This window comes from Somniosus microcephalus, chromosome 5 (genome assembly GCF_052327205.1).
Source record: "Somniosus microcephalus isolate GS21.2 chromosome 5, FLI_Smic_1.0, whole genome shotgun sequence".
Classification (NCBI taxonomy): domain Eukaryota; kingdom Metazoa; phylum Chordata; class Chondrichthyes; order Squaliformes; family Somniosidae; genus Somniosus; species Somniosus microcephalus.
In genome coordinates, this window is record NC_140991.1 from 206,517,519 (window position 1) to 206,535,901 (window position 18,383).

General features: G+C 42.6%; 1 protein-coding gene across 2 annotated transcripts in view; it reads right to left on the reverse strand.

The window, feature by feature from the left end:
- Window positions 1-11,177, reverse strand: part of chn2 (chimerin 2) — a 449,790-nt gene extending 438,613 nt beyond the window's left edge. The window contains exons 1-2 of one of the 2 annotated variants that reach the window (XM_085988610.1): window positions 11,040-11,177; window positions 10,474-10,882 (exon numbers count right to left, since the gene is read on the reverse strand). In XM_085988610.1, the coding sequence (XP_085844736.1) occupies window positions 10,474-10,519 (46 nt within the window). In that variant the 5' untranslated portion in view covers window positions 10,520-10,882; window positions 11,040-11,177. Of the gene's footprint in view, window positions 1-10,473; window positions 10,883-11,039 lie in introns of those variants that run through there. The other variant, XM_085988611.1, reaches the window with a different exon arrangement.
- Between the last annotated feature and the right edge of the window lie 7,206 nt (window positions 11,178-18,383).

Consider the following 18,383-nt stretch of genomic DNA (forward strand, 5'->3'; position numbering starts at 1 on the left):
ATACACTTTGTGTGACAAAGCTCCCGAAAAGAAGTTTAATTATCACCAGGAGTCCTTTTAAAGCTCTGTTCCATGGTTAACTCTAATACATTTTTCCTTTTGTTATGGTGATTAGTTGACTAATTATCATTATAATTAACAATCCTGCACATAGTGAGCCACACATTAAATCTGTAAAGTGCCATATTAAACATGTCTGTACCAAAATAAAATCAAGTACCATGGTTTTCTTATTGTCTCAAACAAGCAACATAACCACACCAACTCACTGAAATACAGATCCCCACAAAAAAACAATTACTTGAGTTGATTTCCACCACCCCCCAAAGTGATTCCAGCCGTTGTTTTTATTTTCAACCATGCTGAACACAAGGCTGTGTAAATAATATTTATAACAATTAAAAAACAAGTATTAATTACTTCTGGAATCATTAAATATACCCACAGAGTTTCTGCATAGTATTTCACATTCCTAAACTGCTGTTCATTTTCAGAGGCATTTCTGTGCCTGAGGCGCAATTTTTATGCTTGCCTAAAGCTTAATTTCTTCACCTGGGCTTAGTTACCCATTTAATTTACAACTGCACCTATGCAACCTGAGGCCTTATTTTCTGCATATGCAAAATAATTTACATTGTCTTTTTGTGCTTTTGTCCAATTTTTTTCCTTCTGTTTTCACTTGGGTGCTTTCATTTAAGTTATTAATAATTATTTGTATTTTGCACCTTCATTTTAAATTGGGCCTGGTCACACCTAACATTGTTACATTCCCAGCAAAAGAGCCAAGTCCTGAACTACCCGTGAGTAATACCACAGCTGGTCTAGTTTTTGTTTGAAGATTGAGTGCTAAAGCCAGAATCAGGTTACTGACCTCACCTGGAACCAGCAAGTCTGACTTTACAAATGAGCTGAATTAACTTCTGACTAACGATTGCACTGCGTCCAATGTTATTTCCGGTTTCTTATATCAACACTCCCCCACCCTCCTATTATCACCTTCCCAGAATTTAAAAAAAGATCAACCAAAAATTGTAACAGAACAAAAAAGGATCTTGATGTAATTCTGTGTGACTATTTCATTATTTTTTTTAATGTTTCAAAGGGACTCCCACAGAATTATTAACAATGCTTATCTATTCATTGTCTAAAACTTGTAAAATGCAAGTGCCATTTTTGAACCAAAACACATCAATTGTAACCACTACACATAACTCTGGTTATTAATTTAATCAATAAGTAGCACATTGTCCTCTTATGGAACCTTGCTCAAATCTAGGCCTGGCTAATGTTGCTGAAAGTCTCCCCTCTCTTTGCTGCCTGTTACAGATCCTATGTGATAAGATTTTGAGCAATTTTAACCCAATTCCCAGTGAGAATAGCCCATAAGGAGAAAAAAAAGTTATTCACAATTTATCACAAACAAGCAGTCTCAGTTACTGAGACTGGTGTAGAGATGGCACTCTTTTGAAATTGGGATAAAAACAAATTATGGGCAAGTAGTACGAGCTTTACTGTGCACCGCACTGTGCAAAACTGATTTAGGAGCACCAGATGAGGATGCTGGGCATAAAACGTTCCCTAATCCTCATTAATGACAGACAAACAAATATGGTTCATAATCACTATTGTTTACAGGCCCAAAATAAGGGTGGTATCTGTACAGCATATAAAATATACCTATCTGAAGTAACAAAAATGGGTAGATAAGGGTAATGCTGTAGACCTAATATATTTGGATTTTCAAAAGGCCTTTGAAAAAGTACCACATAGTACACTGATGATTAAGGTCAGAACATGTGGGGTCAAGGAACATGTAAAAGAATTGAGAGCAAGCTGGCTACAAACAGAAAAGAGTAGGGGGTTAAAGGTAGTTACTCAGACTGGCAAAGGGTGGGAAGTGGTGTTCCACAGGGATCGGTGCAGGAACCACTGTTGTTCACCATTTACATAAACAATTTGAACTCGGGAATTGGAAGTACAATTCAAAATTTGCGGACAACACCAAATGGGGGTGTAGTTAATACAGGGTAGGACTGTGACAAAATACTGGAAGACATTAATACATTTGCAGAATGGGTGTGTAATTGGCAAATGAACTTCAATACAGATAAGTGTAAGGTGGTATAATTTGGTAGGAAGAATAAGGAAGCCACATACTCTTTGGAAAATAAGGGCTAGATTTTCGTGGAGCTGTCAGGCAGGGTTTCAGGCGTGTGGGGGGGGGGGATAATCCCGAATTTGGGGGTCCCGACACCATCCCGCCCAAAGCCCCGCCCCGCGTAAGTTTCAGGGGCGGCGGGTACCCACCCTGCACTGGGACCCGCCGAAACCAGGCGGGAAGGGATTAGTGCCAATTAACTGCCTGTTAACAGGTAATTAACAGGCAGTTTTTAGCCTAATCCCTATTTTGAGGGGTTTCGTGTGGGTTTCCCGACGGCTCCAAACCACGCCAGGTTAGAGCAGGCAGGCCGTCGGGTTGAAGGAGTCGCGATGTCGGTGCTCAGGTGAGTGATGGGTACATGAGTGTAAAGGTAAGTGTGTTTGGTGTGTCTAAAGTGTGTAAAGAACTTTTACTTACCTGTACTTACCTTCACAGCCTTTCTTCCTGTAGCCGTCGGGAGCCCATCACGCACCCGGAACTTAAAGCTGAATGGCTGCGATCTGTCAAAAGCGACAACCTTCAGCTTTGAGTGCCGGTAAGAGTTCTAACGGAGTCTGTGCAGAATGACTTATGGTAGAACTCAGACTGTCAGTGTTTGACAGCTTCAAACAGCTGTGAAACACTGATATTTCATCTGTCAAAAACTCTTGACAGATGAAATTGCAGTCTGTGACATCACCTGTTGCCGGGTGGCCCTTAATTGGCCTGCTGAGCCTGCTGGGTGGGCTCAACAAGGTCAATCAAGGGAAAATCGCACGGATTGGCCGGACGTTGAAGTAGGCGGGTCAAAAACCCGAAAGGGGAAGTCCCGCCTTCTTCCCGACAGGTTCGGGAAAATCTACCCCTAAGAGTCTAAATGGGGTAGAGGAACAGAGGGATCTGGAGGTACAGATACACAAGTCACTAAAAGTAGTGATACAGGTTAATAAGGTCATAAAAAAGCTAACAAAGCAAAGCAATGGGGTTCATTTCTAGAGGGATAGAATTGAAAAGTAGAAAAGTTCTGTTAAACTTGTTTAGAACCTTGGTTAGACCAAATAGGAATACTGTGAACAGTTCTGGTCTCCATATTATAAAAAGGATAGAGAAACACTGGAAAAGGTGCAAAAAAGATTTACTAGAATGATATCAGAACCGAGAGGTTATAACCAATGTTCCCCATAATTTATTTTTGGGTGCACGGCCCCTTTAAGGGGGCTGCATGGCCCATTCACAGGTTCGCGCATGCGTGAACTTTAACATAGGAAAAGTCGGGCCCCAGGCTGTGCTTGGGAATCTTGGTTATAACTATCAGGAAAAATTGAACAGGCTGGGGCTCTTTTCTCTAGCGAAGAGAAGACTGATGGGTGACATGATGGATATCTTTAAGATTATAAAAGTGTTTGATAGGGTAGACGTAGAGGAGATGTTTCCACTTGTGGGGGAGACCAGAACTAGGGACCATAAATATAAGATAGTCACTAATAGATCCAATAGGAAATTCAGGAGAAACTTCTTTACCCAGAGAGAGTGGTTTGAATGTGGAACTCGCTACCAGAAGGAGTAGGTGAGGCAAATAGCATAGATGCATTTAAGGGGAAGTTAGATAAACACATGAGGGAGAAAGGAATGGAAGAATATGTTGATGAGGTTAGATAAAGTAGGGTGGGAGGAGGCTCATGTGGAGCATAAATACAGGCATTGACCTGTTGGATCAAATGGCCTGTTTCCGTGCTGTAAATACTATGTATCCTCGGAGCATGTTTCATAGTGTTAAAAACCTACAAGTACATTGTATTTCATTAAGACTCTATGAGAGCGCCTAAATGGTAAATATCAGGACATAATTTGAAAAATCAGTACAGTAAAAATCTCACTTTAGCAAATTGGTTTTCAGAAACATCAATACTGAAATGGTCATAGAAATGTTACTCGGCAGATATTTATTTCTGTCCCATTATTTTTCTCACCTCAATGGATATTAGCCATAAACACATTTTGTAAATTTCTCAGAATATGGGTGACACTGACAAAGCTGCATTTATTACCCCTCCCTAGTTGCCCTGAGAAGGTGCTGCTGGGACTTCGGCTTCAGCCATTGCTGTTCTTGTAGTGAGGATGCTCCCATTATGCTGTTAGGAGGGAGCTCCAGGATACTGGCCCGGAATTTGCGATGTTATAATGGAGGAAATCTCGCCATTATAATTGAGGAAATCTGACAGCAACTTCTGGAGTAAACACATGTGCAGTTAAACGCAGAAATCCAGAAGCTGCTGTCAGTGATACCCTGCTCCTCTACAGGGTGCGCTGTTGTAGCCTTCGCCAATAGACTCAGCATTGAAATGACTGCAACGGCATGAACTTGGGGTACTTGCCCACTAATTCTGCACTAAAAATGGCTGAAAAAGTTAGGGGTGGTACATTCAGGAGTAAGTGAGTTTTTAACAGTGTGATAAATGACAATTACTGCTGAACAACCCCTCTGGCCATGAAAAATTAATTTTACAAGTGTGGAGTTTCATTCCCTCAGAAGAAAATTAGTGTTGGAGATTTAAAAAAAAATAAAAATTGAAATAATTTTTTTAAATTTTGTCTGTCTCTTTTATCTCTCTCCCTTAACCCCACCTGTATTTCCCTTTATCTTTATTTTGCTTTCTGTACATCATTTAAATATAATTTATATTTCCTGCTTTATACTTCCTGGTTTGGACTCTGCGTGTCTCAGTGAGGGTTTTTCAATCTGATTTGTTGAAGAGCCTCGCTGTTTCTTGTCCTACTCCCAAACGCCACAGATCCCATGTAAATGGTGCCGTGCTGGAAAAGATGCCAGGTTAGAGGATATCTCCGCTGTCAAGTCTGTGGGCAGTTGTCAGCGAGGTGAACGGCAAGTGCCATTCCTTCGCCGAGGAGAGCAAAATCCGGGCCATTGACCCAGCAATGATGAAAGAACAGCTCTAAACATCCAAAAGATGTTGTGCGAGTTGGAGGAAGAGGCTGTGGTGTTCCCACAACATTTGTCCTTCTCAGTGATAGACATTACAGAGGAGGGAGGTGCTCTCAAAGTAACCATAGCGAGTTGTTGCAGAGCATCCTGTATAATTTGCATACTGCCAGCACAATGCATCTGTGATATTCTAAGGATAAGGGGTAAGCCATTTAGGATGGAGATGAGGAGGAATTTCTTCACCCTGGTGAACCTGTGGAATTCTCTGCCACACAGGGCAGTTGAGGCCAATTCATTAAATATATTCAAGAAGGAGTTGGATATATTTCTAAAGGCTAAAGGGATCAAGGGATATGGGGAGAAAGCAGCGACAGGGTACTGAATTTGGATGATCAGCCATGATCTCATTAAATGGCGGAACAGTCTTGAGGGGCTGAATGGCCTACTCCTGCTCCTATCTTCTATGTTTCTATGTGATAGACAGGGTGGATATTGAGTCCAGTGGCAGGGGCACTGATCAAGCAAACTGCTCTGTCCTGGCTAGTGTTGAACTTTGTAAGTGTTGCGGGTATACTCGTCCAGGCCAGTGGTAAGTATTCTATCACATTCCTGACTTACGCCTATTAGGTGGTGGAGAGCCTTTGAGGGATCAATAGGCGATCCACTCATTACAGAGCAGCCATGTTAAGGATGGTCCAGTTCAACTTCTGGCCAATGGTGACACTCGTCCCCCCCTGCCGGATGTTGATGGTGGGGGGGTCTTGGTGATGGTGGTGCCACTGAAAGTCGTAGGCTTTCTCTTGTTCTAGATGCTTATTACCTACCACTTATGTGCCACAAATATTACCTGGCACTTGTCAACCCAAGCCTGGATGTTTTCCAGGTCCTGCTGTAGGCTGGCATGGTCTGCTTCATTATAAGATGAGTTAAAAACACAACTGAACACTGGAGAATCATAGCAATCAGCTCCACGCCTGGCCTTATGACAAAGGAAAGGTCATCAATGAAGCAGCTGAAGATAGTTGGGCCAAGGGTGATTACCTGAGGAATTCCTGCAAAGATTTCTTGGGACTGTAACAAGGGGCCTTGAACAACCACAACCATCTTCCTTTACATCAGGTACAACTCTAGCCACTGGAGGATTCTTCCACTGATCCCACTGACTAGTTTTACTAGGGCTCCTTGGTATGATATTTGGTTTAATGCTGATTTGATGTCGAGGGCAGCTACTCTCACCTCTCCTGACATTCAGCTCTTGCGTCCATGTCAGCATCAAGACTGTGATGAGATCTAAAGCCAAGTGGTTCTGGCAGAACCCAAACTCAGCAATGAGCAGGCATCACTCAATGGCTCTATTAATTGTTCCTCTTCCATCACTCTACTGTGATTGAGAGGAGGCAGAGAGGGTAATTCTAACCTGGTCAATTACTGCCCTGAGCTTTTTTTGGCTAGGACATACCTGGCCAACCTTCCACATTGTTGGGTGGATGCCAGTGTCATATCTGTACTGGAATAGCTTGGCTGGGGAAGCAGCTAGTTCAGGTAACAGATCTTCAGCACTACAGTAGAGTTATACTTAACTACCTTTCCCGATTGCAGTGTTAAGAGACTGAACTTTAGAGGTTGTTATATACATCTTTCTGTGTGCTTTATGAAGATAACATGCTTACAAAGGAAAAAATAAATGATTAAGCAGTGAAGAACTGAAGACTGAAATATTTAAGTGCTACACAGATTTTTCTTTTTTAAATAGCACTACACTTAAGGCATTATTAGTGATTCAATGGTGCAGCATCTTGCTACAAGGACGTACTTCACAACCAAGTGATCAGTTTGTCCTTGCCAGCATTCCCACATAATGAGTTTCTGATCTCAGTCAAGCCATCTCGGGGAAAGGCTGGGTAGAAGGAAAGAGCAAATGTTCATTCAATGCAATCCTGAATAAACCTAAGATGCATTTACTTGATGGTTCCAATTACAGGAAATCAGTGCAATTCAGCCTCCCAGCCCACCCCATGTCATTCTCTGTCAGACACCAAGTATAAGTGGAGCTGTCAAATCTAGCAGCAGCTTACAAGGACCACAAATAAATGTGTCCCTACTCCTGCCAAAACATGGCAAGCCTGAGCTTTTGTATATTTTCCTAGTTCAGGCAACAATGGGTAAATAGTGTATATGCTGTCAGCTGTACTTTTATAACCAACTGTTTCTATTGGATAGTTCAGGATAAGTATTGGCAGAAGCCTGGGTTTCTCGTTCAGAAAATCATACTATGGGAGAGAAATGTGTTTTTTTATTGATTAGCATAGAAACATTTCATTAAAAAAAAAGCATTCAAATTTTTTAATAAGTGTAATCATTTGCTGATATTGTGCATGCAAAGGTATGGCAACAAAATCACTATTAATCTTCTGCACTACTAATACCCACCCATCATGGTTCAAAGCCTATGTCTCCAATGAAAACCACAAGCACAAGCTCAAAGAAAGTCCAACATTTGCCATATTAAGAAAACATTGACCATTTTAAGAATTCCATGTATAAATGGCTTATCTTCTTGAATCACTGCATTGAGAAAGACAGACTGTAAATCAGTACATGTTTTGTGAATTATACAATGCTTATTACAATGAAAATCCTCTAAAGATCACAGTAGCTAGTACATTTCAGACCATTACAAATAATTCCCATACATTATGTGCACAGTGCACTTCACAAGAACAGATTTGAATCTCTAACTACAACAATAGCAAAATACTGCAGATGCTGGAAATCTGAAGTAACAACAGAAAATGCTGGAAATACTCAGGCCAGGCAGCATCCGTGGAGAGAGAAACAGAGTTAACGTTTCAGGTCTGGGACTCTTCATCAGAACTGGAAAAAGCTTTTCAGATGCTGCCTGGCCTGCTGAGTATTTCCAGCATTTTCTGTTGTTATTTTGAATCTCTAACTCTTTGACCTTCGTCTTGTGAATTATCAATATCTCCAGTAGTTTACTGCCTCTACACCACAGATGACTCGAGAGACACCACTTACTTCAAGTCTTACGTATTAATTACACCCCACACTTGCAAAATTCTGCAAGCGCTGACTGGATTGTACCATTGAGATTTTCCCTCAATAAGTTACAGATGGACGGTTAAGTGTCACTATAACATGTTTCATACCATCACGTCTGGCTGTACAGTGACTACCACATCTGTACAGGATTTTATGAAAGAAAATTCTCACTGAAAAGGCAGTGCACCCATTTTAAACGAGCTAAAGTGTTCATTAAATAATAAAACTAAATGTGCCACACTTTTAAAAAATATAAATGGGAGCAATATGACAGTTTCTCTCAATGTGCCAAAATATACTCCCAACTGACTCATTATGGTATCAGACCACAAAGTAAAGTTTTGCAATCTGGTTATTTGTTCATATTTAAGATCATGTTTGGAACAATCAGGATTTCCTTTCACACTAAGCTTGGTGGCAATATAACAGACATGTCTTGCTTATAGAAATAACAGTATGCTTGCATTTTTTTAAAATAAAAAAGCTGCTCTGTAGACATAGCTAGGCTTTTAGTACAAACATCTAGCGAGCCCAACTACAGAGTGAAGATGTTTTGAAGACATGCATGAACATATCCAAATTACTTTGGTCAACATAAACGTAAATCTATGCAGTACTTATGTTTACTATGTTTTTAAAATGAATCCTAAACATAGGGTAGTACCAGTGGCTCACACAAACACATCAAGTTGGCAATCTATGCTGTGCTACCGTGGGGAGACACCAGACTCTTACTCACTTCCTAGCAGTCATAAAGCAAGTAAGCATCAGAAATGTTCAATATTTTAGTGAGTCAGGAAGGTTCAACAATTTCACAAGATTTTTTCCTGTTATAACTACTAACAAATGCACTGAAGTTTCTCTAAAATTTACAATAGCAGGAAGAGGCATTTGGCTTTAAAAAAACCCAAAAGGTAGATATTTTATGTAGCCGGTCAATCTTAGATTACAAATATACTCAAGATCTACTGCAACAGAAATAGAGCAATGTTCCAGAGTCATGGAAAACAAAGCACATTTCAATTGTGAAGGGTTTTTAAGTCATATTAATGTTTTTAGTAGATTTCTGTTGTTGTTATTTCCTAATCTAGAAGGCTATTCAATATTCTGGATAGATACAACTGGACACTAATTCTATACTATATTACTTAAATCACTTTAAATAAAACAGAACCATTCTGCAGAATCTATTTAAAACAGGAATGACTCTATAAATGACCCCGCTTTACCCATTAATCATCATTATTTTCCCATATAAATCCCTCCAAAAGCTAACAGTAAGATGATTCACTTTGGTCAAATTTTACCATCTTAATTAAAATCAGCTTAACTACTCTCCGCTTCAGCTATTCTTGCACATTTTAAAATCTCAGCAGTCCGCAAAAGCCAAAAGATAGCAAAGAAATAGTTTATCATATCATAACTTAGTGTTGCTATAACATAACAGATTTTTCTAACACATTTCCAACTACTGCTAAATTTTTAAAATTTGTTTTACACCATTTCTCAGACGTGAAATGGAGAGAAAGCATCTTAAATAGTGCTTAGCATTTATCAGCAAAGCAAGAACTTCAATCTTAGTCAGAAGCTATTAATTTATCCATACCTAAATGTAATTTCAACCACATTGCACTGATAAAGCAGTTTTCTAAGATGTTGTTGTATTACTCAATTAGCACATAATGGTTTTATGAAACCAAAATATTTAAAACCATATTTAAGTCATAATTACTGTTTTAAGAATGTGTTTTCTTAAAAAGGCCTAACGTCTAATGTTATTATAGAAATAATGATACAGTTTTAAATGATTATAAAATAAAAATCAGTCTACTCCTGTGATATTCACCTACGTGTATATAATTATAGTTTGAGGGATTTAAAGAAGAATTTCACAGCAGCTGTGTACACCATACCAGAATGACCTCTGAAACTACCAGCTCTTGTTGCTGTACTATTAGGCATATATAAATAAAGCTGTTACAGGTCATAACTGTTGCGAAGACAAAGGTAGTCGTGTTTTATTTCATGGGGGGGGGGGTTAGGCATAGGAATGCAACAACTTATTCGTGACTTTTAATATATTATCAAAACAATGTACACCAGGTCAAAAATGCTGATGTTATTAAAGATTTATCTCACAGGACAGACATAATTTTTACTATGGTATCCAATGTATTTTTAAAATACGGTAACACTCCAGGCAAGAACATGTTACCATGTTACCACACGCTCACCTAGCAGCACAGCCAATGCGTTTCAGCATTCAGTTTGCTTGTCAGCTACTATGTACATAACTTAACATTTGTCATTTTGCTTTCCCCTTCCTTACCTGACGAAACTGATGAACCAGATAAACTCGAGTTACTTGATGCCATCCTCGATGTGTCTATGTTTTTATTTCTGTAGAATTTAATGCTGACAGATCGGCAGTCTTCTACGTGTTGTGGCTGTATAGCCCATTTCAAACCACTTCCTGAACTGTCAAATTCGAAGTGTGTTGCCTGAACGCGTTTTTCTTCAAACTCCCCCTCTTGGGGCAGACCTTATGTGCAAGTCGTAGACAGACACTGAGATACAACGTTTCCAGCAGAGACAGAGAGGTTGCGATACAACGTTTCCAACTCGATGATTGGTGCAGGAAAGTAGGGAGCGCTGTAATTACCGTGTCAGAACTGTCTGTATAAATGGTGATTAAAAACTGCAAGGCGTTTCATATCCAACAGAATCAATAAGGACCTCTAGCAAAAAAAAATGACAGGACAGAAAAAAACATACTAAATGAACCACAAACACTGCAATCACAAGACTCTTACTCTAATATAAGGAAGATTTTTTTTCAAAATGCGAATGTTGCAACAAATCGCCTACGACATTTCCAATAGTTTCACACGTTACCATGTGGAAAACGCAAAGCCGAGAAACGTTGTCGCCTGCCCGACCGGAGGCTGCAAACGGCGGAGTCGACTGGACATTGTGGCGGCTCCCAGCGCGGTCTGGGATTTGTGGTTCCCCTCGCTCGGCCAGCCGCTGGTCGGTGAGAGAGGAGCGGTAGCGCTGGACTACACCTCCCGTCATACTCCGCTCAGCTCCTGCCGCTGCTCGCAGCCGATTGGAGCTGTTTTCTTTCATAGAGAGTTTATTTGTTGTGCGTGCGATAAATCCCTGCGAAGTATTTCTTAAATGCCCCATATTTTAGCTGATATTTAGCGCGTGCAGTTCAGCCAATGTTTAGTATAACTTCTCACATGTCCTTTGCAATTAAAAAAAATATATTTAATATAAAATTGAATCACTTCTTTGGTTCTGGGACGGTTGATTTGCCCCTAATGCCTCATATATTTATTTATTATGGCATATATAAGGATATACATGGCAAGGAAACCCAGCACCATGTTTAAGAATTTTCAAACCAAACTTCCTAAATATCAACATGTAATAATATTTATGTTTGGCCAATATGGAGTGTGCACGCTGCACTCAACGTAAGTCAAGAGAATTTAAGCGAAGGCAATAGGGGCTCCAACTATGCACAGAAATATTCCTGGAGTTAAACAAAGCACTGGTTGAGCTATCAGAGTCCTAAGGCTACTACAGAGGTTGACTGGTTCCGAACTTCCATTGCCAGACATGTAATCTTAGAACAAAAGAGATCTTGCTTACCTCCGCTCCTTGAACAATGGTGACTAGCTGGTCACTAAATAGCCAGCATGTGAACGTTTGAACTCATGTTTGGTGGACAGCAGTTACCAGAAGCTGCTCATGAGTGGCAGGATGAGCAGCAGAACTCACCATAAGGTGCGTGAATGAATTGGAATCATTGTCCCAACCACAGCATGGATGTATACCATATCTCATCAAATGGTGTTTTAATAGTTGAAGGTGGTGGTGCCCCTCTGCAACTCAATCATGGTGGGCATTAAGCCCTGGGTATATAAGCACACGTTGAGATAAAGCCTTTCAGCAGCCATAATGCCAAGTCTCATGGTTTCCTCATCAGCTATATGATGTACATCTACTTTCAGTGTGGTAGAAAAACCTATGCAGGGCAGCTTGTGTCATGCTAGCCATCTTGATTTGCCAGATATTCAAGTCCAGTGATATGCTCCAGGCTTATTCACCACCAATAAGTCTATGCCATAGTGCTTACCTTTTGTGCACCTACATGTTTTGGCACCTATCACTAAACTTGAACAATTTCTTGGTGTCAACTGAATGACCAGAATTGATGGGATGGTCAACTATGGATCATCTCTATTAGCCTCATGAGACTAAGGTGATTGCTATCACTGACAAGACTGTCCTGAGAAGGACAGGCGGCAGATTGCATCTCCAAATCAGATGCTGGGGCAAACTGGTTCTGCTTCTGCAAACCAACATGTTAAGCCAACTGGGGGACCTGAAAGAGAGAATAGTAGATCATGTGAAGACCTGCCTGACAGGCCACAGGTGCTGGGTACATTCTCTGATGGGCCACTGTTCAGTGGGAAGGCAGACTGAATGATAGGCAGAAAGGAAAAGGAGGTGGTGTAGCTCTGTTAATAAGGGATGAGATCAGTGCAGTAGTGAGAAAATATATTGGCTGAGAAGATCAAGATGTAGAATCAGTTTGGGTGGAGATAAGAAATAATAAGGGTAAGAAGTCACTGGTGGGAGTAGTCTACAGGCTCCCAAACAGTAGCCACACTGTATGCCAGAGTATAAATCAAGAAATAATAGAGGCTTGTAAGAAAGGTACTGCTATAATCATGGGAGATTTTAATCTTCATATTGATTGGACAAAGCAAATTGGCAAAGGTAGACTTGAGGAAGAGTTCTTAGAGTGTATGCAGGATGGTTTCTTGGAACAATACATTGTGGAACCAACCAGGGGGCAGATTATTTTAGATCTGGTAATGTGTAATGAGGCTGGATTAATTGATGATCTCAACGTGAAGGATCCTCTTGGGAAGAGTGATCATAGCATGGTAGAATTTCAAATTCAGTTTGAGGGTGAGAAAGCGAGGTCTCAAACTAGTGCCCTGAACTTAAATAAAGGTCATTACAAAGGTATGAAAGCAGACTTGGTTAAAGTGGACTGGGAAAATATATTACAGGGTAAGACTGTAGAAAAGCAGTGGCAAATATTTAAGGAGCTATTTCATAACTCACTTAGCAAAGATATATTCTGTAATGTATGTACCTTTAAGGGGGGAACTACTTTTTACAGCTCATGTATACTGTAGTACTGGCAGTGACCACACCTGTATATAACGCTGAGTAGTAATCTGTACAGATCAGTTGCAGTCGGAACTACATTGAGTAAACACCTATTGTACCGTTCTCCGCAGTCTGTGTCTTCTTATACACGGACGTAACATTGGCGACGAGGCAGGTTTGAACCTACCTGCAACTCTGCATCACCTCCCGGGGATTCGTTCCTGGAGATCAGTGGATTGGAGGTCAAGGCCAGAGACTCGGGCGTCGACCACGGGCAACCACACAGTCATCCAGCAGAGACTCGAGAATTGCGGGCGAGGCTGTCGAGAGCCAGGCTTGGCTTTCCAGTCGAGGTGGTCCAGCGAAACGGGCTGGCAACAGGTAGTGCGCAGACCCTTCCCGGACAGCGGCGGGCTAGAGCCCAACCGAGCAGCACAGCAAAGGGCCGAGCAGCGTCGACGGGGGAGAGAGAGAGAGGGCAGAGCGCACAGGGCGCAGCCGGTGTTCAGGGGCTGAGCAGCGTCGGAGAGAGGGAGAGAGAGACAGACGTGCAGAAACCCGCGAGGCGCTGCCGTTGCCATGAGGACTGCCGAGAGCAACGTTGGCAGCAGCGCAGGAGAAGCGCGCGAAACCTACAGGGCGCCGCCATTGCCACGAGAACCGCCGGGAGCAGCGTCAGCAGCAGCGGGGGAGGAAGGAAAGCGCGGGAGACCCAAAATGCCGAAGAGTGGCAGTATCACCACATTTGACAATGAAGTCGAAGATTGGAATACATATGTTGAACGAATAGAGGTGTACTGCAAGGCAAATGGGGTGTCAGATGACAAGATAGCATCGGTATTGTTAAATTTAATGGGTGCAAAGACGTATGGTTTATTACGAAATCTAGTAACCCCAACGAAGCCAATGGAAAAGAGTTTTGAAGACATAGTAACGATACTACAGGAACATTTAAACCCCACACCGCTGCTGATAGCAGAAAGATTCAAGTTTCACAAATGGAACCAGCATAAGGATGAAAGCAATGCTGATTATTTAACAGAACTGTGCAAACTATCGAAACACTGCCAGTTTGGAGCGGGACTGACAGATGCCTTAAGGGACAAGTTTGTGTGTGGGCTTCAAAGTGAAGGAACCCAGAAATGGCTTTTATCTGAAAAGGACCTTACGCTAGAAACGGCTTTCAGCATTGCGGTATCATATGAAGCAGCAGCACGGGGTGCTGCAGAGATACAACAGAGACCGCAAGAATATGGCACAAACGAAATGTCACATGGAACAGAGAAGTGCTATCGCTGCGGCAGAACAACACACGACCAGAATGATTGCTGGTTCAAAGACAAAGTGTGCAGACAGTGTGGAAAAGTAGAACACATAGCACGAGTCTGCAGGTCGGGAAAGAAAACCAGCAATAAGAAACCTACCAAAGGAAAGTACCAGAAGGTACATAAGATGACGGAGAATAGTTCAGATGAACAAAAGAGTGATAACGACTCCGAAAGCAGGGAACTGAGTTGTCTGAAACTATATAATGTGATCACAACGGAGGATCACCGAACCATTTGGGTCACTCTCAAGATAGCAGGAGTCCAGGTAAAGATGGAATTGGACACAGGATCAGCCCTAACAGTCATAAACCGACAGGACTACGAGCGGCTATTCTCACACATACCCTTGAGACACAAAAATTATTTTGAAGATGTACATGGGGCAAAAAGTCTACCCCAAAGGAAAAATAAGGGTGACCGTTATATATAACGGTGAGGAAACACCAAAACTAGACCTGTATGTATTGCAAGATGGAGGACCACCATTACTGGGACGTGAATGGATCCGGAAAATACAACTGGATTGGCATTCCATACAGGCACTGACTGTGGCTGACAAAAAGGATGACGACGTCACACCTGGGCGACTGTCAAAGATCCTAACTGACGCGAAAGAAGTGTTCCAGCAAGGACTCGGAACACTAAAAGGCATGACAGCGACGATTAAAATTGAAGAAAACGCAAGCCCAAAATTTTTTAAGGCCAGACCTTATGCGATCCGCCCAGCTGTCGAAGCAGAGCTGGAGAGTCTGGAATGTTCAGGTGTACTGTCCAAGGTAGACTGGAGCGAGTGGGCTACACCCATCATCCCTGTGATGAAAAAGTCATTGAGCAGCACGCCTGGGGAACCAAAGAAGGTTCGCATCTGTAGGGACTTTAAGGTAACAGTGAACCCGGTCCTTCACACCGTACAATATCCACTTCCGCGGATTGAAGATATTTTCACCTCGCTATCTGGAGGAAAATGCTTCACTAAGATTGATCTGGCCCAGGCGTATCAGCAAATGGAGGTAGAAGAAGAAGCATCAAAAAAATACCTCACAATCAACACCTATAAATGTCTCTACCAATACAACCGGCTGGTATTCGGGGTAGCATCAGCTCCGGCTATTTGGCAGAGGGCAATGGAACAAGTCCTGCAAGGGATCCCAGGGACCCAGTGTTATTTGGACGACATCCTGGTCACGGGCGAAAATGACAGTGATCACCTTGCCAACCTGGAGCAGGTGCTCACTAGATTGCAGGAATATGGGCTCTGAGCTAACCGCCCCAAATGCGAGTTTTTTAGAAAACAGATCTCGTATTGTGGCCACGTTATTGATAAAGAGGGGTTACATAAGTCCCCAGAGAAGATTGAAGCAGTAGTCAAGGCTCCAGCACCAGAAAATGTGTCACAACTGAGGTCGTTCCTCGGGCTGGTAAACTATTACCATAAGTTCTTGCCAAATTTGTCTACAATACTACACCCACTGAACACCCTACTGCAAACTGGGGTGCCATGGAAGTGGAGTGACGAATGTAGATGAGCTTTCCAGAAGAGCAAAACACTAATCACATCGAAAGAGGTATTGGCCCATTACAACCCAGCATTACCAATTCGGTTGGCATGTGATGCGTCACCCTACGGCATTGGAGCGGTGCTGTCGCACAAATTCTCGGACGGCTCAGAGAGGCCAATAGCCTTTGCGTCACAATCACTAACCTCAGCCGAGCGTAACTATGCCCAGATTGACAGGGAGGCCCTCAGCCTAGTGTGGGGAGTGAAAAAGTTCAATCACTATCTGCACAGACAGAAATTCACCTTGCTGACTGATCACCAGCCTCTTGTCTCCATTTTTAATCCAAAGAAGGGCGTTCTGGTGATGACTGCACAACGACTACAAAGATGGTCACTTTTTCTAGGGGCGCACCACTATGAGATTGAATATAAGGGCACGAAACAGCATGGAAATGTTGATGGGCTATCACGCCTGCCACTGCCTACTGTGGAGGAAGCACCAGCACTGGATCCTGTCGAAATATTCCATTCGACTATAGTTGAATACCTACCGGTATCGAAAAGGAAACCTGAAATGGCCCGACACTGTCTCGGGTATATGATTTGACGGTGAAGGGATGGCCAGCATATGGCGACTCACTGTTGCCAGCATTCTCGACAATGAGAGAACAGCTGTCAGTGTGCCGGGGGACCTTGATGTGTGGATCCCGAGTGGTAATTCCACCCAAGTTAAGGGATAGAGTGCTCAATGAGCTTCATGAGGGTCATCTGGGAGGGGTAAAAATGAAAAGCCTAGCCAGGGCTTATGTGTCATGGCCGGGAATCGATAAACAAATCGAGGACCTGACCAAGAGCTGCTCAGGATGCCAGAAAGTCCAAAATGCACCACCACAGGCCCCTCTACACCCATGGGAGTGGCCCTCATCTCCATGGCAACGGGTGCATATTGATTTTGCTGGTCCATTCATGGACTCAATGTTTTTATAGCCGTGGATGCGCACTCGAAATGGCCTGAGGTCATCAAAATATCCTCCACCACCACGGAGAAAACTATTGCAGTCCTACGGACCATTTTTGCCAGGAATGGCTTGCCAGAACAGATTTGCTCCGACAATGGACCACAGTTTGTGTCCGAAGAGTTCCGGAGGTTCTTGAAAAAGAATGGGGTAAGGCATTACACATCCGCCCCGTATCATCCAGCCACAAATGGATTGGCTGAGACGTTCGTACAAACCTTTAAGAAGGCAATAAAGGCTATGTACAATGACAACATTCCGCTGCAGCACAAGGTGGGCAATTTCCTGTTCGCCTACCGGAATGCGACACATGCAGTCACCAACCAGACCCCAGCCATGATGTTCTTTAACCGAAGGTTAAGATCTCGCCTGGATTTGCTCAGACCAAACGTACGAAGAGACGTTGAGAGTAAGCAATTCCAGCACATCCATGAGAAGCCAACAAGGAGCTTCAATGCAGGGCAACCAGTCTTGGCCCGCGACTACCGAACAGAAAAATGGCAGCCAGGAACGATATGCACACGGCAGGGCCCACTAATGTACACAGTGGACGTTGGGGAGAGCATCGTGAGATGCGATGCTGACCAGATCCTAGAGTCACCGGAACAAGTCAACCCCATGCCTCGCCCATACGTACCTGGTGATGAACCCGACGTACAGGTCGCATCTACCCCGGAAACAGTAGCATCGGAAGCTGATGAACCAACCGATGACAGGGGGCCAGAATCGCCTCCGCACCAAGAGCAAGACACTCGGGAAAGGCGCTATCCAGAAAGGATCAGGAAGCCTCCCCAAAGACTGAATTTATAAATAGACTATTTTCAGCTCATGTTGCATGTTAAAAGTGTTAATTGTAATTAGTTTGATATTTAATTGTTAAATGAGTGTTATGGTACTGTTAATCTAAAAGGGGAGGAATTGTAATGTATGTACCTTTAAGGGGGGGAACTACTTTTTACAGCTCATGTATACTGTAGTACCGGCAGTGACCACACCTGTATATAACGCCGAGTGGTAATCTGTACAGATCAGTTGCAGTCTGAACCACGTTGAGTAAACACCTATTGTACCGTTCTCCGCAGTCTGTGTCTTCTTATACACGGACGTAACATATTCCAGTGAGAAAGAAAGACTCTAAGAGAAGGAGGAACCATCCGTGGCTAACTAAGGAAGTAAAGGATGGTATCAAATTGAAAACAAA